The sequence below is a fragment of the Egretta garzetta genome, unplaced genomic scaffold, assembly GCF_000687185.1.
Source record: "Egretta garzetta isolate BGI_Z169 unplaced genomic scaffold, ASM68718v1 scaffold557, whole genome shotgun sequence".
Lineage (NCBI taxonomy): Eukaryota > Metazoa > Chordata > Aves > Pelecaniformes > Ardeidae > Egretta > Egretta garzetta.
Window position 1 is genome coordinate 1,614,994 of NW_009260264.1, and position 24,054 is coordinate 1,639,047.

General features: G+C 45.9%; 1 protein-coding gene across 1 annotated transcript in view; it reads right to left on the reverse strand.

Annotated features, from left to right (window-relative positions):
• The window catches only part of LNX1 (ligand of numb-protein X 1), a 65,296-nt gene extending 47,756 nt beyond the window's left edge, over positions 1–17,540 (reverse strand). The window contains exon 1 of the mRNA XM_009642312.2: positions 17,449–17,540. Within this exon, the coding sequence (XP_009640607.1) occupies positions 17,449–17,540 (92 nt within the window). The remainder of the gene's footprint in view (positions 1–17,448) is intronic.
• Positions 17,541–24,054: the final 6,514 nt, after the last annotated feature.

Genomic DNA, 24,054 nt, shown 5'->3' on the forward strand with positions numbered 1-24,054 from the left:
AAGCTTATTCAGAGAGGTGGATTAAGCAAGAGGGAGCCCGATGCTATCGCTAAAAGAAAAACTGCTGCCTGGGGAGGGAGAACCTGAATCCCATTTCAAAGGCTGCTGTGGCTTTTCAGCTGAAATTGGGAGAGGTTCATAAGAAAAAGCACCGTCCTCTGTTTGTCCAACCAGTGTCTTGGGGAAAAACTGGCAATACCACCCACAAGCCCTTCTTCAGTCTGAAGCTGAAGAAGTGATCTTTGGGGCTTCAAATACAGGTAGAGAAGCTTTCCGTAAAAATGTGTATTGTTTTCTTAAACCACCAGGATTTAACTGACGAATCAAGGGATAAAATGCATAAACTAGGGTGGAAGCAGGAATCCAACCTCGGAACCCCTTAATTACAGAAGATGCCTTCAGAAGTGGGTACCGTATTATCAACAAACAAAACGGATTTCCCTGGCAAAGGCAAGGATCACAAAATCACAGAGCAGCCTAGGCTGGAAGGGACCTTGAAAGGTCATCTGATCCAACCCTTTATGGGAAAGGGAGCCTAGATGAGATTATCTAGCACTCCAGTCACATCTTGAAAACCTCCAGTGATAGGAAACCTACCACATCCCTGGGGAGGTTGTTCCAGTGAATGTTCTCACTGTAAAAAAGCAGGAGAAAGAAAAAATAGCTTTTTCACCATACCTTACTTTAAGCCCAAGTTGCTCAGGCTGCTACTTCTTCATATTCTATAGCTTGCAGATGCTATAGGTTTTTTTAAGTTTTCTTAGTCACTTCTACCCTCTCAGATTTCATGCTATTTTTGCATAGTATAAATAACAAAAAATATTTTCACTCTGTTTTTTTCTTTAATTATTCAATTAATTAAAAAAAATTCAGGGTAAGAAGCAATCATCTCATACTGTCCTGTTACAAAACACATTAACTTATGTACTCTTCCTACTAAAATACAGGAAATAGAAAAAAATCCCCAAATGTTCCTTAGGAAGCTGTTCTTTCATTTCCCCTTTTATGCCACTGCAGCAACTGGAATTCCAATATTCAAGCTCTAATAACTATTTTCGCTTTCAAAATTAAAAAATAACCGTGATGGATGCAGCTGGGCACCTAGAACACCGTGGGCAAACCTGGGCAGCAGGTTTGGAGAACTGCACCTTGAGCATGAGCTGCAATTATATTCCCCCAGGTAATCCAAGACAGTGGCCTTGCCCCTGGTGTCCTAGGAGAGGGCACATCCTGCTTGACCTTGCTGCTCCCGCAAAATGGGTGGAGGCTGCTGCACGAGAGGCGGCCTTGAAATGAATCCAAATCGTGGATTCTCTGTGACAGGTTGTGGCATCTGGGTGACTCAGCCAGCCTCTGTGCCCAAGGCTGTTCCAGCCCAGGCTGTTTTGTTAACGTCACGATTTAAGTAGACTTGGGTCTCATTAGCAGTGATGATGGACCCCCTGAAGGAAAACCAAGGTGGCATAGGAAATGATGTCAGTTCATTATCGGCTCTGAAAGGGGGATAATTACATCCGTCTTCTTCAAACTGAGATGATCCTGGTCCTTCAGAAGGGAGCTGGCAATCTGACCTCCAGCAGCATGCTCACACCATGCCTCATCACCTGCTAATTTTCACAGCAAAGGCACTGCCCACACCGTCACTCAAGGTGACCGAAGCCATCACCAACAGACAGGATCTCCAGCTGGACATCTACACCAGTGTCCAGCAGACGGCAGCATGCCGGGGGCATCAGACATGTTGGCAGCCCAGATTCAGACATACGTAAAGCAAATCCTACTTGCTTCATGTAAATATTACCGCAACAGCCTGTAAATGCAGATGGCTCATCAAACCAAACTGACTGGGTTTGTAATGCAGAATAATCTTACAGCTACAATGAGAAAATTTTCTCTGGTTCCAAAAGATCCACCCCAGCCTGACATGAACATTGAGGATAAAAAAAAATATTGAGTAGACAGGCTAAACAAAACTGGTGGTGCATTTACATATTTATACTAGCAATTGAGACATGGGTCTCTGTTTAGTATTTTTTGTAATGCCTTGGATCAGTGGTTGGTGGTTTACCTGTCTTCAGCTGGTTGTACCTGCTGAGGAACTCCTTTACCTGCTCCTGAACCAAGTTCACTTGCTGGAAGGGCAAAGCCAGATGCTCAGTGCTCAGTACCGTGTGCTTGTAAGGATGCAATACAGAGGGAAAAGGAGGAAGAAAGAGAAAGAAAGACCTACCAATTTAGTGACTGTAAACAGAACAACAGCCTCATGGCAAATTCTTTTCTTATTTCTTTAAAAGCTGATTGAAGATGTTACATGTAGGAGGGTTTGCTGAATACTTAGATACTGGCATTAAGGAGACCTTCCAAAATTGAGCACGGAATGTTCTGCAAAGGCTAACTAACCATGTCAGCCTCCAGAGATGGTGCTGCTTGCTAGGGGATTGTCTGCAACAGGGAAGTACGTGATTACTGCTGTGGTTGTGGAATGCTACCTTCGCCACGCTATGTATATTATACACACACCTAAGAATAGCTTCCCTGGAGACATCCCTATTCCAGAGGAAGAGCATTCATTCACCAGAGAAGCTACCCTAGAGTAAGAACGGTACTGTCACTTCACACCCAGCTTTATTATGGATTAAATTCCCTGTGTGCTCAAATCATCTTTTTGGGAATAACTTCTGCCCTTTCTTCCCTGCCCTTTCTTCTGGGCTCCAAATGGAAACCGTGGGAGCTCTCGGTGCCAATTTTAGGTGTTAGTTTCCCGATGCCACTGCACCCTGTAACTCCAGGTTCTGCACCCTGAGCTCCTTCCCTCACACTAGTAGTGGATCAAGGTAACAGTGCAATTATGGCTTACTTTCAAGTCTACAAAGGTACCTGCCCATTTCTTTAGCCCACAAAGAATCAGGTGTAATGAAGCACAGACATTTCTGATGATGGACATAAGTAAAGCAAGAGACCCTTCTGTTACTGGGGGAAAAATAGACCAGTTTTTTCTTTCCTTTGATAACTTGTTTTCTGCTAATAAACATCTTTAAAGTATCATTTTAACTCTGTTGCCCTAATAAAACTTCAGGGGTACAAAGATGTCCCAAGTCAGTAGGCAGACTTTTCTGACAGCATCCTTTATAAAAGAACCTAACTCCATAAAAGGTGATTCACTTGATCAGCCGTGTCTAGTGGTGGCTCAGGATCAGTTAAGAGGTGATGTTGTCCTGCAGTTCAAGCTCTGGAGCTCTGTGAGAGCCAGGGTCTACCCCTCACCATGCTACATCTTGAAAACAAGTTATGGGTTTGTTTTATTTCACGTGTAATAAAAAGTCCTTAGGGTTTACTATGTTTTTGTTCAACATCTCCCACAACGCAGATTTGGCTCATTTGTGGGTTCTTTAAACTGCCATAGCACAAAAAGCAATAAGAATAAAAGCAGTCCCATAGACCCCTAACTGTAGGAACGGCACTTTTATTCCCCTTCAGACACCTCAGCATCTCTAGCAAAAAGGAGAGAGGGGAACTAAAATAAGACACCCATCTACCTTCTAAAAGCACAAAAGAGGTTGGGACTGGAAACAAAACTCTGGAGCTGCACCCAAGTGTTGCTAAAGACTCAGAATCATGGATCACCCGAATTTCTCTGCTCAGGCCTGGACCTGACAGCTCACCATTGGCTTGCAAGGGCAAGAATAATTTCTCTTCAACGTGACTATTTCAGAAGACCTGGAAGGAGTGCTCTTTGCAAAGCAGTCAGAAAGGAGGGGAGGATAACATCAGCAACTGCTTCCCTGGCACAGGGGACCATAGGCAGCACAGCTGTTCTTTTTGGAAAGGTCAGAGAAGGAGAAAAATTGCTGAGGGAGTTGTCATCAGCAGACAGCACAATAGGTGGTTCCAGAATAATGCTTCACATGGTTGCGATCCTTTCTTGAAAACATTGCTCAGGAAATCCAGGTCTGACTAACTTTACAAATAGAAAACACCGCTTGAAAAACAGGCATGTAAATTATAAAATCACTTAGTTTCCAGTTTCCCTGTTTCTCTCTGATGAAGGAGAGCACAGGCGTGTCTCGGAGCAGATGCTGCAGCTGAGACAGCCCTGTATCAGCCCTCCGCTGCCTGGTCACAGCCACGTCCAGGGAATGGTAGCAGAAGGATTTCAGGCCATAACCATGGCTCCACCTCTCTCTCTTTATCTGCCCCCTTCGCAAGCTGCCTGCCTCAGGGAAGGTCCATGCAGGGCCAGTTGTCTCGCCAGCATCCCCAGACAAATAGCGAAACACAGTCCCCGGGCTCTGCAGGATGTCACGCACATTCGGGGGCAAAACATGGTCATAGAATCACAGAATCACAGAATGTTTTGGGTTGGAAGGCACCCCTAGAGGTCATCTAGTCCAACCCCATGATCTCGAGGTCGTTTTGAAATCCAGACGGTGTATGCCCATGCAGGGAGCCATGGCAGCTCTCAGGTGGACTCAGGGCTGCCTCCTGTCCTCCTCGGTGCCCAGGGCCTCCCCAAGCAGGAGGATGGGGACGGAGTGAGGGAGGAGCATCATACAGTGCGAGACATATCCCATCCTCGAGCACTGCCAGGGGATGGGGAAAAAAATTGCACAGAAGCTTTTTCAATGAAGACCCAAACTGTAAGCCCTGAATTTCCCTGCAGTCAACAGAAAAAAACAAACCTGAACCCTCTGCTTCCTTGTGCCCAGGACAACAAGGCAAAATGAAGATGTCAAAATGATTCCTACTTCAGCCCCATCGCTGTGGTCAACCAAAGGTGTGGTGAGAGTGGAATAGGATCCAACCCCCCACTATAACTACACTGTTCAGCTTTTTCAGTAGCTTCTGAGACAGGTAGCGAGTCTATTCATCCTCTAAACCCCTTGAGGCCTTCTGTGGTGATGCGGCTGACCCTTACAAGGGCTAGACTCAAGGCTGGAGACAAACAGGAACCTTTCCACACTCCTGCCCTTTAACTGCAGACCTGACCATTCAGTGGCGAGTTGCTATTTTATCGTCAGCCCTGCTACTCTCCTGAAAAGATCCTGCTTCAAAGTGGCTTTCTGGTCCGTGTTAAAGTCATGGAGTTTGTGCCTGCCAATGCTGGGAGAAAAATTTAAAAAAAAAAAAAAAAAAAAAAACAGGAGAAAAGTCACAGTTTTGGAATATCTGTTGTCAAGGAGCTACCATAGTCACAAGGGATAGGAAAAGTAGAGTCTGAGGTTTTACAAAGCTCCCACACAGGGGTGGTTTGGGGGGTGGGGGGTGGGGGGATGGTGTTACAGAGATTGCAGAAGTTGGAGTCTATGACATTTCATTTGTATTGTTTCAACTTGTTCACCCACACACCCACAAGGGATGTTCTGGTTTTTTAAAATTGCTGTTTCTGGTAAAAACAATGCAGTGTGAATCAGTGTGGTTCTCCCCCAAAATATTTTTTTGGATCTCTACTACTTTATCTCTCTGCAATATGTATGTAAACAATAGATGTTTGCCCATGTACACAAAACCTCATTTTTCTTCCCAATACATTCCAATGAATATCAAGAGAGTCATTTGCTGAAGTCAGTGGAATAATATCTGTATAGAACTAATCTAAGTGAGGAAAAAAATCAAGCACGTTGATATTACTCTTCACTTCTTCCATCTTCCATAGCTTCTTCTGTCTGAGTACTGAAATAGCAGAGTAACCAGAGATGAGGTCCTCGAACCAAACGAATGAGCTAGGTAAGAGGAACTGAACAATACAGGGGGAGAACTTAGGACCTCTATTTTCTTGGCTTATTTTATTTTCATTTTTTGTAGTGGGTTTTGTAGGACAGTTTACAACTCTTCTAAGGATTTCAGTCCAGGTGGTAATTTAACTAGGCAGAGGATCAGTAGATAAAACTCTGATTAGATGTCAGTTCTACAATAGAGCTGTTTCACAGCTTGGCTTAACCTATGTTTAGTCTAACAGATAAATGCTTAACATTCACCAGGACTGATGAAGTGAAGTTAATATAAAGAGAGTCTCACCAAACCTGGTCAATCCATAAAGCTTTCTTCGTATTTAGCCTTCGACTCCACATGTTTTGCTGAAGTTAAGCTCCACGGCTTAAATTCAGTCTACTCATACATTAATCCATAAATTTAAAATAAGAAGCATAACCATCTCAGAGTTTTGCAGTGCTGCAATAGTGCAAGGAGATGGAAGAATAATGGCTTGGAGCGCTCAGCATTGTTGGAGTTAACCACGGGGGCCCCTGACAGATCAAAGTCAGCCAGTTTCTCAAAAAATTCCCCTTGCCCCCTTCCTCCCCTTGAACAAGACAAGACACTCAAGGCAATAGCCCTGTCACTGACTATTTCACAGATCAGTCTGGTGCTTGGAGACAAGAGAAGGGAGCAGACGGGGCCTCACCACTGCTACAAGGAGGAGGACAGGGCTTGTGCAGCCCCAGCAGAAATGCCTCTCCATGGACTGATTAAACTTAGCAGGTTCAAGTGACTTTGAAATTACAGAGCTTCATTCACCTACCACAGTTAAACCCAGGACCAGCATATTCAGTCCTTATTTGATCTTGACTCTGTGCATTTACTGCAGTGGTTACAGCGGAGTCTGTGTCCAAGAGCGTCCTATATTTTTAAATCAGTTCAGTCCTCCTCTACCAGACAGGAGAAGCATGCTGCTGGCGTGCTGTGTCATGGTCAAGGCCATGCTTCCCAGCTGACCTTGATCCCTCGGTACTGCTGTACCAAGCAGGGCAGACGTGTGGGAGAGGCAAGAGCTGAGGTGTAAAGAAAACAGGAATTGAGAGGAAGCAAGGGAAAGACCAAGATTTAGGGTAGCCAGGAGCAGCCAGGTGGAAAATGGCTAAAGAAACCAAAACACAGCCTGGCACTGCTGGTGACAGAGACTGAACAAGCATTACAAGCCATGTCAGGGGAACCAACGGAAAGATTCCTATTTAAAGAGTTTCAAACCTGCACCTTCTCTCAAAACATATATAGGGCAGAAGCAGCCAATTCGCACTTGGCGGGCAGCATCAAGAGAGTTTATGTAACACTGCAAAAAGATAAGCACCTATTTAAAAGCAAACTGTTATTTTTACCCAACACGCAAGCAAATCAAGCTCTCTCATCACAGACAAAAAACCTTCATGCTGTCAGCTGTGAGTTCTCTTGGTGTTCTAAAGCACCACAGGGCACAAAATCACTGTGGTATCTTTTGGGTTGGTTGTCAACCTCTATTTGCTGGGGATTTGAAAAATAGAGGAGACATGGAGCACAGTAAGATCTGAACAACAATTAGCAGACCTTAAGAAAAGGCAAGGAGACTATCACAAATCTGTGAAATGCATTTTCTCTCTATGAAAGAGACTGGTAACCTCTCTGCAATACTGAGTTAGCAAAAATATGAAGAACTTGGCTTCTGCAGAAGGGAAGGGAAGGGAAAGGAAGGGAAGGGAAGGAAAGGAAAAAGGAAGACAGGCAGACTGTGTTGTGATGTAGGTGGAACAGGAGCAAATGTGTTTTGGAAATATCTGGTATGGATTACAGTTCATTGCCTCTAGAAGAGGGTTACTTGGTCTCGGCCTCCCTTTATAAATTTCTTTTGTTCACTTGGGTCATGTTACTATTAGTCAAGCCTGGATTATGAAAAAGGCAGATCGGTGGGACTTTGCATTTATTTGCTTTGTCAGCTTAACATATTATGTGCAAGTTTATACATACACTATATATCTTATTAAATGCTCTGTCCTGTTTTGGTCTATTCTCTTCTGATTTATTTTGAACTCAAATATCATAACTGTAAGTGCCTTCAAACCTACAGATGCTGAGACCATTGGGGAAAGAGCAGAAAAAAAGTGAAATGCAGCAACAATTACTGTCCAACTTCATTACACTCATGCTTTGGAAGGACAAAACAAGAATGTACTGGAATTTAATCTCCTCTGAGGGAAGAAGTTGGAAGCAGTGTGTTTGCTAGAAATGACGCACACTCAATCCACTAAAAATCATCGATACGCAAAATTTAAATGTCTGTTAAAAATGGACGCTGAGAAATTTTACAGACACAGCACCAAGGAAAGTAGGTTTGTATGGCCATACCCTTGACCCACGACAGCACAGAGCAGGTGGAAAGCAGATGTGGAGAACACAGCATGTCCCCAACACTGGAGTTGGTGTGGGATGTGCAGGACTCTGCCAGTCCTATGTCAGGGCCCAGGTCGCAGCAGGGGGGCACGAGGATGGCACGGATTGCAGTAGCCACCACTGAGCACCCACGGCTCAGCATTTCTAGACTGAGTTCCTAATATTACTAGGATCGATATTTCCGTCACAGTCTGGGATGGTGCAAAGTAGCAGCAACTGGCACTTGCAGCTGCGCTCATCCCCACGACAGAGCCCAATGACAACTGTAACCGCAGCAGTGCCAAGAGCAAAAAAGAAACACCAGCATATACACACTGTGTTTGGGAAAGAATTGTATTCGTCCTTCCTCCAGCAGTGCCATCTTCCTGCTGTAATTACAAACCAGGTAGTAACGCTCGAAGGAGAGATGTGCCAAATGTTTAAATGGGAACCAGCGGTGAGGCTCCTCTGGGAGCTGACAAGGGCAAGTCACAACCACCTCCTGGGATTCCCACTCCCGCTGCAAAACCTGTTTGGTGAAGGGCTGTGTTGCAACATGTGCTCTTCATATAAAGCACTCATTTCTGATGGTAATTTAGCCTTTTGGCAGGAGATGCTCGTACATATCAAGCGAAACAGCCTTGCTCATCCATATCAACCTACACATCCCCATATAGTAGCAGCAGCACAGTGTACTCTCTGCTTCCAGTGGTCTCCTGGGGATCACAGGACAGATTTGGTTAATCATGCCCATCTCCTCTCCATAAAAGCCTGCTCCAAGTGGAACGTTTTCTGGCCTTTCATACTGTTGAGTTATAAAATCCAAGAGTGAAGGGGCCTCTGTGGATGCTCCTGTGAAACCATTCCACTACTCATTTTACATGGGAAGGAAGGTTAAAAACAGTGGGACATCACCAGTGCTAACTGAATGTTAAAAATAACACATAACAGTAATACTTATCACATATGGGAGGAGAAAAGAAAATACTTGAATTATGCTTTCAAAAATAGTACCGTCTGTTCTTAATAAAACACAAAACATAATGAGGCCATCAGCCTACTAATCAGTTCATTAAGTTCTGCAGAGGAGAAAATACAGAGCATGTCAGATTTCCCTCATCCTCTATTTAAGAGGTTACTAAATTATTGAACTTCTACACGAAGAATATATTACACACCGTCTAGTGGATGATGGGACTGCAATGCATAATATGGAGCGAGGTGTAAGCTTCCCAATATGCGCACATGAAATGACTCGCTGACCTACAACATTTGCTTCCTGCCAACGTGGTTTCAAGAGAGTCAAGGAGGGGAAAAATAAATCCCAAAGTAATACACAGATGATCGAATTTTTTAGCTGAAATGTATACCACTGAAGACATTTTATTAATTTATTTTATGCAGCGAGTTAGTAGAAGAGCAAATAAAAACCGAGCATGGCTCCAGCAACTGTAAATAGCTTGTCTCAACCTGACTTCATGCCATGTGTCATGGCAGTGTCATGGAGCAAGACAACTCTACAAGGACAGTGGAGCCAGGGGAGACCATTTCCTCCTCACCTAGGCATCTGTTTTACTCAGCTCAGTGTTTTGATAAAAAGAAGAGAGAATGAATACCAGAGTGGATGGAATCAATGCTATGTGTGATCATGACAAATCTGATTGCCTGCCTGCACTGCTGAGAAGAACAAGACTTTATTGATAAAGTTTGATGGTGCTGCCAACAGAAAGGAGACAGAAACTTCCTAGAAATATGGCTTGATTTGCCCACTGTTTCAGTCAGCCTCTTTTCCTTCATATTGGGAGGACATACTGTACAACATGCAGAATTTCTAGGTGCTTCACAGGGGCTTTTTGTGTAGAAGTTGTACAGCATCTGTTGCAATTTCCAGCTGTTTCACTAGGTTGCTCCTGAACTGCTTCAGAAGTGCTCCTGAGCTGCTTCTGGTTGCTTCAGAATCTGTTGTCAATTAATAAACTGTATGAATGCATAAAGCATGTTCTAGAGAGAGCCCAAGGATTCGCTGGCTAACCTCAGTCTTCACCAGCTGCAACTTCGCTGAGGCCTAGAGGTGCGTTCAGCTTTCTAAGATGTTTTAAAAAAAAAAGTTCACATTCTAAATCCCAAAATAGAGTTCAGCTCCAAGCCAGGAATCCTTCTGTGGCAGTGAGGTTTTAGTCACGACATACGACATGGCATTGACTAACAAACACCTCCATTGAGGTACCAGTTCAACACAGAGGGACCAGCCTGGACCCTCCTTTTGGAACAGGAAGCCCCAAGCACCCACATCTATGCTGTCACGCAGGCTATGCTATTAGTCCAACATTGCCAGTGACGTTACTATAAAAGCTCTGCTTTTGTGTCTCTGCTGTTGGCATCCTCATGCACCCAGCCACTACACGGCTCAGGGTGGCAGTTTGGACGCACAGTCACATGCCAAGATGCAGAAAATCAGTTCTAGTTCCTGAACGATAGCTCTGCTCATGGAGAAGGTCACGAAATGCAGCCGGCTGCTCTGTAGTCTGGGGACCTCGAAGGCAGATTCCCCAAAAGGTCAAGAGTGTTAAAAAAACCAAAACAAACCAAGACCACCCTCAGACCTGCTAGTCTGCTTCCTTACAGTGAAACGAGCTGTGTCGCAGCTGATCTCAGAACCAGTATTCAGAGCAGGATTTAAGCTATGACAGGCATAAGAGATCTGCAAGTGCAGTGTTTATCCTTGCGTTGCAGGACAGCCCAGTTCTGCCAGATTTGTCAGAGAAATAGCTCAAGGAAAAATATCCTTGTCATGCTGCCAGTGCCAGTGCTAAACTAGGTTAATTGTCAGAGAGATGCAGAGGTCGGCCAAGCTTGCAGCATACGGCCCGTGTGGTTTAATGTCAGACAAGAAATGAGAGTCTGTTGCTTGTGAGTACCCACCGACCTCCTGCAGCTCCCATCACCTTGCTCCTTCCTCCTCCCCTGCTGCCCCTCTGGGGCTCCCCTGGTGCTTTTCCCAGCCTCCGAGTGAGATAAGGTTTGCCCCCTCTGCACTCCCATTACATGGGCAAGGCATGTAAGCACACTTACGAGCAGCCTACACAAAAATCAGACATAACTGAGACATAACTCACTCATGAAAAGAAACCTTTCTGCCAACCATAATTATTGTGCTGCCTTTCCATCTTGGCAGGGTTTCACTTTTTTTGGCTGACTCAGGTTTTACTTTTGGCAACAAAATATATTTGTTGAGATTGACACTGGCCAACATCAGCCTTTTCCAAAGGTGTGAGAAGGCTCCAGCCATGAGAAAACGTGCCAGCGGAGGAAAAGGTCTAATTCTGATCTCAAGTGTGTGTAGGTAGCTGTGAACGGAGTAAAAGTGAGTTTCATGCATGCATGGAAGGAACAAAGCAGGGTCTTTCTCAAAGTATAACTGAAATGCCAACTTCCATTACACACAAAATTCCTAGGCAGAATCAACAAATCCTTAGAGCTCTCAAAGGGGTTTTGGTTGCTGGAACTGTCCCAGACAAATTTATTTCTGCACCTAGACTTACAGTGCTGGGGAAAAAGATGCTAACCAGTAACACTTACACATGCCGCGAAAATGCAGCACTCTCTAACGCAGCCGGGGAAAGGTACTGTCCCTGGGAGGGGGTGGCACACGGTGGGGGAGAGACCCAGACGCCACTGTCCTGCTAAGGGGAAAGCACCGCCTATTTGGCAGGGTGCAATCAGTCCTTGGTCAAAGAGTGACTGGACCCAGCATGGCTGTGGTCGGCAGCGGAAACAACTACTTTCTGCTGCGCCTCCTATGCTGGCAGCGTAGTCTGTATCACACACTCCTGAATACAACACTTAAGGTGTTCAGCAAATTCATATCGGGCACCTCAACACCATGAGTTTAGATTACAACTCCTATACTTTTAAGAATAATACAGTACATTTGCAGTTCACCTACCTGGGCTTCTGCTTGGGGCCGTTCAGGCCATATTCATACTAAAATTTTAAGTTTTACTGCGCAATTCTAAGGGCTAGGAATATGAAGATGAGTGTAAGAAGACGACTTTTTGCTTTTTAAACTGAAATTCTCACATAAACTCCTTCCTCTGGCTGGCAGTTATGCTCCCAATCAGTGTGGCTCTGGCAGCACAAGGGGCGGTTTGCAGCTTGCTCCCGAAGTCCTTGCCGCTGCCTCCCCCTTTGCACGCCAGGGGTACAACACGGCAGCCAGACTCAGCCCTGTGGAGCCTGAGGATCTCCCACACCTGATGGGGACAGCGGGCTCCGAGTCCCGAGCCTCCTGCAGACTGGGCACGGTGCGCACGAGCCAGTCAGGAGCCTGGGGAGCTGGTGGAGTGGGGTGGGATGCAAGGCAGGGAGGGGGACGGTAGCTGTTGCTGGGGATTTTGGGAGAGATCCCAGAAGCCTGAGGGAAAAACAGCTCCTGGGAGGATCTGCTGCTCTTGCAGAGTGCTTGGGAGAAACAGAAATGGAGCCTGAGAGTGCTCAGCGCCTGCTGCTCACCTGTGCCGTCGTACCTGCTCGTACTCAATGTAAGATGACATCCAGATCAGAAGCTTTCCCAAAGGGACATCGGAGACAGGGAGAGTCAGGAACCAAAGAGACTGGTTTTCTTGCTTCCACGCAAGATGTCAGAGTTTGCCATGTTTCCATCCTGGCTCCCTTGTGAGGCTGTAGCATAGGAGTGAAGCTAATGGGCACCCACGCCTTTCTGCTTTAAGTCACCGTAGTTCTGCTTTCCCTGAGATACATCCAATTCCAGTACACTGGAAAAGACCCTTGGCATTTTATCCAAGTGTGCTTTGTCCTAGCTATTTAATGCAGATATTCTAAACACTTCCTTTATATTTTCATTCAAGAATCTTTCCAATTCAAACCTTGCTTTCCAACACTTTCAGCTTTAATTAACCTCACAGCTTAGCTCCGACACAGATTTCCATACACGCAGCTTTGCACAGAGTAAGGAGGCCAACACGTGGCTTTTGCAGCGGACTAACACACGAGCCCCAAAGGCGCTCCGGGCTTATCAATTTTGTCACGAATGATGTGTGCCCTGCGCTCCCAGCCTCCGTGGAGCTAACTTCACAAGGACAGACTTGAAACCAGAGACAAGTTTCCCCCCCCCAAATTGAAGAGAAATGAAAGAAGTTGGCCGCACGGTTAAGCTCAGTGCTGGTAGGGGGCCGGGAGGGTGCACCTAATATCTTGACCTAAATTGTGCTTGCCGTAAAAAAGACTTGCCCAAGGACACTGGGAGACAGCTGGCGCTTGCATCTCTTCTTTTCATATTGAATGAACAGAGAAACAAAATTTTACTGGCTATTCCAGCCAAAAGTGTTATTTTGAAATTTAAGAGAGTAGTTATCATATAAAAGTTATATGGGGAAACTTGATCCAGTTAATTTGGTGAGATCCCTTTGACTGTTTCACAGAAAACCCAAGGGAGGTAAGGAAACAAGAAGTAATTTTTTGCATGTGGCAGCAGGTTGTGCATTTCACTCTAGCAAACAATAGATTTTTTTTTTTAAAATGGCTTGATTCAAATTATCGGGGTGGATCTAGCTGGTGGAGTGCCAGCAGTGACTGAGGCCAGGAGCTGTTTAGTCCTTGGAGGGATGCAGTGCCAGCAAGCACAGCTGCCATGTGGTCCCCCGCGCTCAACCTGTGCTGAGCACATGCGATGCCCGGCGCCCTCCCGGGTGCTGGCTCGGTCAGCACGGCCACGTGCGGAAGGGGGATTAGGTTGGAAAGCACCCCACGCTTTCCATGTGACTGAGGTCCTCAGTGGGACAAGGTGAGGTTATTCACCACCTAGTCTCGCATCCTCCTTCCTCTCATAATTTTATTTCTAAGTAAGTGACCCATTGATGCCAAAGTGCAGAAAGCCCTTCTACTGAGAAACACCCCGCTGCACAGGTCCTGCTTTGAAGTGAGAGGGATAGCGATGGAGGTCAGCATCCCTCGGTGTGAGTGGTGCCGCTGGCTCTTCACCCCTGGCAGAGCATCCTCCAGTGGCCACAGGCTGCCTCTCCATCCACACACCCAGGGGAATAACATACCCCGACTCAAAAGAATGCTTGGGCAAGTATTTCCTTTCTGAAGATATTTTAGATAAGAAAGAAAGCGAGCAGATGCCTGTTGAAGCAACTTACAGGCATATAAAGGAGAAGGCATGGACGCTGGACTGGGGTCTCCTTAAGCCCCATGCAGACCCTTACGATGCTGTGAGCCATTGGGCTGTTGTGGCTACATCCCACTCCTTCCCAGAGATTCCTTGAGGGACACCTCACAGATTTGTCGTGTCCTTCTGCAAGGTGTTTCCATGGGCTTCCCCTCAGGAGGGAGCACCCCAGCTTACCATGGGCTGCTCTTTATGGTTTGGCTAAGAGCGAGGACAAGAAGAGCATCTGTGCTGAGATCTTTGCTGGGGGGCAAGGGAGGGACAACGGGCAACAGCCAGGGAAGTGGTTTTAGGGCAGGCGACAGTGTCAGGAGATACGTATTTGCTTGCTGGGAATACCTGTAATTAGCAGACTGCTAATACAAAACTAAAATTAGCAGCACCCAACACCTGTACCAGCAAGTGCAACTGCAAGGCATCCACACACCTCTCTTTCCTACCCGCGTGGCACCCAGCTGAAGCGCAAAGGTCTGACGCAGCCTTTCCCCAGCTTCATTTCTCCTCTCCAACTCTCCTAAAATCTCTTTATTTCTTAGATGGATTCCAGAGCTTTCATCTCCAGAGGGGCTTTGGGCTATACTGTAATCCCTATTCCCCAAGCAGCCCATTCCGTGCTGATGAAAACAAAATGCCCTCGAACTAAAGCAAACCCCTGCCATGCAACACAAATACCCTAGCTTTGTTTGAATCGGGTAGAAGGGAAGAGGTGGGCTGTGCGAGCGGGACAGTGCGAATCCCAGCACCCTTATTCTTCCCCATGAGCCAGTACCAGTGATGGTAACCACATCCCCCCACACTCCTGCAGCTCTTCCCTTGCCACTTGCACCCCTGCTGGCCCACTCCTCCTCCTCAGCTGGTATCTCTGGTGGCTGCCAGCCAACAAAATAATGAGTCCTAACTGAGGCCACTGTTTGTAGTGGCCAGTGTAATAATGAAAAAAAAAAAGTTTTTCCACTTACTACAGTCTTATTTCAAGCCACGGGCCAAGCCATCAGGTATGCTACACACAGCAATGGCTTTTCAGTTGCTTGGGGGGAAGAATTTTTGAAGCTGCCTCTGTGGGCTTTGGGGCACAAAAGGGTTGGGGCAGCAAACCTGTGGCCCCGGATGCCAGGCTTTCCTGAACACTGGTGCCCATGCTGTCCCACTCACAAAACTCTGCATGACAAATCTCCTGCATGCAAGTGCCTGAGCAACCACAGTAGCAACCTGTAGGTCATAACAGTCATATAAACTGATTAAACAGGACTGAAAACAGTATTCCTCTTCCTCCTTCAACTGCTGCTGTTAGAGAAGACCTTGAAACTATCCCACAGATTAATACGTCAGTGTCTTGTGTGGCATCCAGCAGCAGCCAGAGGCACTGAATACATGTGGAGGAGGAGGAGGAGAAATTCCTGAAACGAGCTCAAACTGCCTGGTGTCCTTTTGGATGATGTCAGCCCCAGCAAATCCTGCTTTCCACTGCCCTGGCCAGAGACAGAGCGGTGTGCGAGGTCCTGAACACCGGCTCCTGGTGCTAGGTAGCTTCCAGGGCTGGGCACCGGGGAGGGGACCTCCCATTGCTGACAACCAAAAATGCACGTCCAAGCCCCAGCCCACACCCACTCCCTTAAGAACGACTGCCGACATCCAGTGAGACCAACGTCTCTGTGGGTTAGAAGGCTGAATAAATAAGAGAGGAATAGCTACTGAACGTCGTAGCCCTTTACCCTGGGAGAATCAGTGAACCTGAATTCCCCAAGATAAGCAAGTAGGCTGCGTCTGCGCCTGTGCTCTGATTAATCTCATCAGTTTGTTTTCCTGGAAACTAGATGTCCCAGATGCCATTGTTTCCATTATAAGTGTTCATCTGCTGTTTTGAGCTTGACTGCTCCTGTAGCCCGCTTGGTTCGACTGTTTTTTGTTTGGTTGTTGTTTTTTTTTTAATTAATGTCTTAAGCAAAACGCCAATAAAATTAAAATGAGGGCATAGCTGCAACCCTCAACCTCAGATTTGTTAAGTGTTTAAAAACACCTATGGCATACAGAAATCCTCAGCAGTTGTACGCAGCGTGACTAAATTATTTATAGTTGCCATGCATATCACACAAGAATTTCAAAAGGGCACTTTGTGTTTCTGCAAAACTGCTATTTTTGTCTGACAGCAGAGATGAAATCATTCGGAAATTAGTCTCATTGGTACTAATCACAACTGTTACCAAAACATTCCCACTGTAGGCACAATACAGACATCTTTCTTTTTTGAGCAGATTTAGCCATTTCATTCATTATCGCAAGGAACATCTTGTGGAATTTATAATTTGTCAAAACACAAACAAAACATAATTAATTAAAACGTACTGGAACAAAGATCTATTTCTATTCATAAAAGCCCTATTAACTAGTACAATAACATTCAAGCACAAATTAAACTAGTATCATTTATAGATACCATAGAATATTTGTTTTGTGGGTTGGAAAGATCAGCTATGGGGTTGTTTGAGGTGTTTGTTTTTTTTTAAACATGAAGATATATGCATGGATTGCTACATTTAGATTTGCATTATAGAGAAGATAACATTCCGCTGTGGGCAAAAACAGAAATATGGGAAATTTCTTTCCTGTCTCGAGTGAATTATTTCTGGTGAAAGTCTTCTCAGCGTTTTGCTACAGGCATGCAGCTTTACACACAGAACATTATGCATGTACACACAGAGAGCGCTCTACCGGGGGTGTCTGTCCTGCTGCCCTCCTCTACACCCAGCTCCCCTGCAAAGCTATTTATGGAGGGTGAAGACACAGATTCAGAAATGGAATAAAAAACCCCAAACCTGACAACGACCAAAAGCATCGTCAGAGAAAAGCAAGTTGATAAGGAAAAAGGCAGCTTCCCTCGGCATGTCTCCGCTGCTTCACAAGCAAAAAGCAATGGGGACGTACTGCTATTATTAGCTCTCTGGATGGGAAGCAGCTAGTTCGCAGCACGGTTGGAAGCTGTTGGCAAGACATTGCGGGGTTTTCTTCACACATACACATAGGTACAGGCACACAGGCAGACAGACAGACCCCCCCCAAAAAACGCTCGTGGTGAGCCCCTTCCCGCCGCTCGGGTGAGACAGACAGACAGAGAGCACGACACTGACGCGACTGTGCGTACTCACAGCTCGGAGTACAAGAAGTGCAGGTTGCCCACATTGTCTATGTAGTTTGCAGGACTTAGCCAAGGCAGGACCAGTAACAGGAGAGCCTTCATTTTCAGTGCAGGGCTGGCACTGCTGCTAGGTTTCCTCCTTCCCACCGTCTCTGTGCTGGTGGGACACACAACATGAAGCTTTTGTGCCAGCCAAGCCCCTTCTAAGCCAGCCTTTCCATTTGAACGCAATGGTAGCACATTACGAATCGAGCTCAAATCCCTTAAATGAAGCTACACTGCGAAAATCATTGACCTGTAAGAGGATTACTCGATCTGACTCTCGGATGGGTAGATGTGAGGGTTTAGGGACAGCACAGCGTGGTTGGCGAGACAGTGACTTATGCTGCAGAGGAGAGCGATGCTCGGGGAAGAGACCTGCCTCCTGCAGGATTCAGAGTGGTTCTTCAGAGGCAGCTGGTACATTTACATCACTGCCCACAAGCAGATGGGTTACGAGCTAAACCGCATCACAGAAGGGTGTAGCTGTCTGACAAGGGGGGAAAAAAATGCCCCCCGTGGAGTTTTGAAGCAGGCGAGATCAGAAGACCACACCTTTTTAAAGTAAAACGCCGCAAAAGATCACAGCCAACTGCTGGCTGTTTGCATCTCGGTCTGAATTTCGCAAATCCAGTCAGATGGTTTTGTGCAAACATAAATCATGTAATAATCCAAGGACGTGTCTCTTCTCAGTTTGGTGTTTGGGTTTTTTTCGGAAGGATGCAAGAGCAAACATTTAAAATAAGGATGCTTTTAACGGACTACTCCGTGGTAACTGGCGTTTTTAAAAAAAAAAAAAAGTTCTCTCATCAATTACAAAGCATAAAACAGCAAACTCACCTTGTCCCACCAGTGACCTCGTCTCTGATCAGGGCAAGCTTTCATTTTCTCTCTGACAACCAGGATTGGTCCAAGCCTGAATCATGCAAGAAACGCGAGGACTGCTGACTGCCCTGGCGACTCCAGCAGAGCCTACTTTAATTTATTCACTGAGAACACAGATCACGTTCAGTCGAGATTTCAGATGGGCTCTGAGCTGTTCTCGCCGCAGGCACCGGATTGTTTATGATTATTATTATTTTATATTTTTTTTTATTAGCAAAGTTGCACACTTTCTCTCCCCTCTACTGATTCACTGGAGTTAAAGAGAACAGCGTCAGCTCGCTCTGCTCTGTGCCTGGGCATGCCGGAGCCGGTGCCTGAAGAGCACAGTGCCCTTCTCCTCTCCCGCCCTGCCGTGAGTTGGAGGTGGGACAGTGAGGGAGGTTTCTGGATTTCTGAGAACCAAGATAGGCAGAGGCATTAAGATACCTCTGGTGATAATTAATAATGCTGTGCTTGAAAAAACATAAAGGTACTGCACAGTCTCTGCAAATGCGAGGTTGCAGAAGTCCCCCTTACAGGTCACCCAGAAAGTTCCTTCCTAATTCTTCCCTTGGGTGGGCATGCCAGTGAGGCTGCACCACCCACCCCCTGGGAAGCTGAAACCCCCAGCAGCAAAGGTTCCCCATGATTTCCCACTCCCCTGCCTCTTCCCTTTGGCCTTAAGATAACTTAGCCCTCGAAACCATCCTGAGGAAGGAAAATCCATATCATGAGGGGCAAAGAAGAAGCCGTCCAGCCTACGGAGCACTGCCTCATACTGCAGTACCTTATTAGAGGCTTTAGAGTTTGATGGGAAGGGGGACTGCTGCTCTGTCTCTCCAGTCCCCTGCTCCCTGGGTTTGCAAAGCCAGGACTCGGTGTGGGGAGCCTGGCACAGGGGAGGAGGGACGGCAAGAGGCTGTGGGAACATGGTACTAAGCCAATTCCTCCTACCCCTGGTTGGGCTCAGGCCAAGTGAGTCAGAGGCAGAGGATCTTGAAGATCCTGAGGGAGAAATCCAGGCCACGGACATTCAGTAATAAGCACTGGAATAAAACTTGCCAGGCTTTCACAGGATCAAATGATGGTTTATAACACTGCAATTCTGCCAGGCATGTGCGTGAAGCGTTTCTTTACTACCACCAAGACACTGGAGTGACTTGCACATATCCATGTAGAAGAGTCGACACTAGAAATCAGGAATCATGCTAGCTGTGTGTCTTTTGTGTAAAAAACCCAAAATTCCAATTTACTTTTTTATTGTGTGATGGGTTTTTTCCTGCTAGTTTTATGGCCACAGCTCCATCATCTCAAAAAAAATGAAGATAAAAAGGAGGATCTAAAATACAATCAAGTCAGCTATAGGTATAGCAAGAGGAAAGGGTATTTGCAGTAGGGGATCAAGATTTTATGGTTGGAATGTGTAGAGAAACATAATCTCAGTGACAGCAGCTCACAGCAGACTGTCAGTCCCTTTACCTGCATTACTATTGAAATCTGTATTTGAGGCACGTCAGAGAAGTACTCACCAAAGGCAGAAAATTGTAAGTAACTTTGCCAATTTTATCTCATAGCAGCAGAAAGCCAACCTTGCAGCACACCCCTGGCCTGGGCTGGAGGCTGCTGCCACCGCCTCTTATGCCATGAGACAGCAGCACCCTCAACAGGGGCAGCCAGGTCCAGAACTGTGTGGGCCAAGGACACCCAAATCCACAAACACCAAGCCCCTAGCATGTGGAGGGGGTTTATTGCTAAAGGTTTTTTTCAGTTTTAGTAATGCAAAACACTCGTATTTTTTGGTTTGTTAAACCACCGAATATCTTCAGTGAATAAATTCCTCAGTATAATCCAGGTGCTTTAGAAAATGACATCTCCAGTTCAAATGGGGACCTGTTTGAATGACAGGCCATTTCCAATTACAGGCTTCAAGACCCAGAAGCCCGCAGCCATGTGACCACACACCCGTGCTTTGTCTCACCCAGCAACACACAAGCAGAAGGACACACCTGCAAACCACAGGGGAAGTAATTTCACTGGACAACAGATACAGGCCACAAAAAAGGGCACCTCTTAGACCCCACATCTCCTCAAATCCGAGGTGCTGTTACCTGGACTATGCCAAAGCATTTGTCTGTTGTCAGAAATCACAGCCCTGAATGCATCTTCTTCAAAAGACAGAAGATGCAAGACAAAAGCAGCAACACATGCTTTTGCCCTGCAAAACAGAGGGTCAACCATCACCAGTTCTCTCCTTGCAGAGGAACCAAACTGCTCCCTGGAGACGTCCCTCCCAGAGGCAAGAGAGAGGGTGTCCTGGCCACCAGGAGAGGTGAGCCTGGAGGGGGAGTCCAGTCAGGGAGCTCTTCCACACCATGCCAGAGAAGCCGGGGCTCTGCGAGCCCCACGTTGCGGTGCATGGGTAAGTGCTCACCTGGAAGAAAGGAATGCTCAGCTCCAAAGACCAATACCAAACGGGAATATTTTCTGCTCTACTTCTCATATAGGTCATTTGCGATTCAAAAAAGGATTGAAGAAAGGGCAATTATAAAACCCTTAATGTACTACTAAAATATTTATGATAGCTCAGCTTCCCATAACTCACAGATCTCTTCAGATGACTAAATACACACTTCCATTATGCAGCTAACCACAAGTTACCCACCCAGAACTGCTAACGGTAGCATGAAGTACCTTGAACACATGTGATTCTAAAAAAAGAGATATTGTCAAATAAATGGACTCAATTCAGCTCTAAATTCATGATACTGCAGGCATTCGTTGGGACTGAAAGCTGCAAATCTTTCTCTATATTAATCGTCTATTTCAATCAGCACTAATTGAAGATATTTGTTCCTCTCCTTAAGCAAAAGAGTGAAAAAAGGGTTTATCAACAACGACTTACTGGGTTTGGAAATGCTGTTCGAGGTGACCGCGTTGCATGACCTCTGAGCAGTGTTCTGTGAAAGGGCAGCTAACCATTAGCTTGTCCAGGAGGTTGTTCACAAGTATGCTGGACTTCCTGCACGTCTGGAGAATTACAAGCTTGCGGTCCATGGGGCAGAAGTCCTTTTCCACGAGGAAGTTCGTAAGGCAGGCTGTGCAGAAGGTGTGACCACAGAGCGTGTCTATCGGCTGAAGCAGAGGTTGCAGGCAAATGTGACATATCAGATCATCATCTACTTCTTCAGTGTAGATGTACAAGTGGTTTTCTTCCGGTAAATGCGCTTGGCCGCAGGTGACACAGAGTGGCGGGGAGCTGTCCTCCATTTCTTCTTCTTTCTGGCTCATAATCAGAATTGATACAATTCAAAAGAGGGCAGATGGAAATACCCGACCTGTTTTCTATTCCTGAGAGCCACAGCAAGGCTGGTGTGCCATCAGATCTGTGGGGAAGAAAGCCAAAGGGTTATGCTCTGGATTGTTTTCTCTTACTGTACATAACTCGAGCGGGTTTTAGGGAAGGATTGCATCTTTGGGATAGGAGTATGAAGCAAAGAAGTGACCAAAAAAAATTAAAAAGAGAGAGTGAACTCCAGGGACTTCTTTTCTTTTAAATCTAGATCAATTTACACAATTACACTCGTTGTAAAGAAGGCTATCAAAATAGGAAGAATACTACAGGCATTTAATGGTTGAAAACCTTACATTAACCTATAATTGCATTGCCAGTCAGCTGATTTTGTGGTCACATTACTTCTGCTGGAAAAGCAGCACTCTGTGTAGGCAAGCATTGCAAGACTGTAGGCAGAAATACAGGCAAGAATAGTGGTTACTGCCCAAGCTGCCTGCTCAGTGCAGCAAGGGAGAGCGGCAACTTCACCTAACAGACACCCGCGCACAGACACCGTACACGCAGCCGGAGGGAGGACACTCCTGGATCATGAGGATTGAGAGCTTGGGACCCTCTAGACCATCCTCTTCCCACGGCAGCAGTGGATCTCTCTGATTTTCAAAACCATTGAACGCAAGACCCCGTCTTTTACATTATGCACAATGGTGTTACAGGCAGCAAGAATGTGCTTTGGGGAGAGTTCAGATCTTCACCATCTTGTCTCAGGGGCCTGGGACCCTGCGTTCAGAGCTTGTCTGCTTGTGTCCCCCATAGCACTGCTCTGGATGCCTCGAGTCAAGCACTTATAACCATCTGCACCAGCATAACCAGCTCAAAACTTCATTTTATTTCCCAAAGCACCGAATACCTCACGCTCTGAAGTGAAGTCCACAACACGATGACAAGTACTGTATCACTCAAAATTAGGCCTATTCCCTTCTTAATTTATATTACAGGAACCCAGTATGTCCCTGACTACAGACCCAATTAGCTCTGGCCAGAGCACCTGCCTGCTGCTATTTTAAAGATGGAAGCTCTGCGGGTGGCAGCAAAACTGAAGGGTAATTTGTAGTTTTTACTTGATGAACCCCGACCGCTCGTTGGACCACTTCTGCCTCATTACATCTATGCTTATTTTGATATACTGCTTTGAAAATAAACATGAATATATAAAATATGCAGTGGCCTAATTACTACTATTCCTTGAAAATGTAAATCTTATTTGCTGCTCTGCCATAACACTGTACCCTTCCTTCCTGCTTGACTTAATTTGCTGAGACAATATGTCAGCCTCAGACACCTACGTTTGAGGGCAAATGAGGGAAAAAATAAAAAAAAGAAAATCTGACTGTGACAGAGTACATTTTCATATAAAACAAAACCTTATTTTTATGCAAGGCTCATGGGCTCTAAACCTGAGAAATTAAACTTTAACATGGCAGGGTTTTTCTGACATAAAGGTGAAATGATAGCCCCACTAACTCTAACCAGATGCTTAAATGTCAAACATTCACTTTAATGCTTCGCTAGATCCTATTCTTATGTAGCAATTATGCTAAGTGGCTGTATAATAATATTTTTTGCTTGCAAGACTAAGTTCTGCATAAGCTCTGTCTCCTGATTAGCAGCAGCTTCATTTGAATTAAAATCATGGCCTATTAGAATTCTTGCAAATATTTAAAATAGTCTATACTGCGGCAAATGTTTTCCTTTGTAAAATATTCACCAGAGCTTTATGAACGGCTCTTTGCAAAGAAGCAAACATCTTTCTATAGTGCAGAAAACAGCTCGACCTGCTATCTTAATATAGGAATTAAAAGCAGCATCATTTGATTCTACTAAGGTGACAGACAGCAAAATGAAACAAGAGGCCAGACGATCATGAGGCTGCAGTGGGGACTGTTTGGGCACCGCAGGTGACTCCTGGTCAGCAGCCCTTAGCCAACTTCTCGACAAAGCGGGGTGGCTGCAAGCTGGTATTTGATCTGCTGGTAGCTGTGTCTCGCAGAGGGAGAGGGAGAGCGTTCAGCTGATCTCCACACCTCTCCCATGGAGGGACCCCACCCGAAGTCAACAGGGACGCTTGCAAGAATGGCAATAGGCAGCTGGGGAATTTGCGGGATTAAAATAGCCATAAAATGAATTAGAAATAATGCAGTAAAGCATGACAAAAATAACACTGCTCCATGAACTTTGTTCTTTCCCACATTTTGGAAATGCCTTGCACCTGGGGCAACCAGGGGAGCGGGCAGTACCATTCTATTTCTCCAATCTCCTGCCACGTCCTCTTGTACCAGCACACAGAGGTGGACTCACATGGGTGCTCTCCCCGTGCACCGTGCATCAGAATATGGCCAACCCCAACATTTAGTTGCCTTGTGG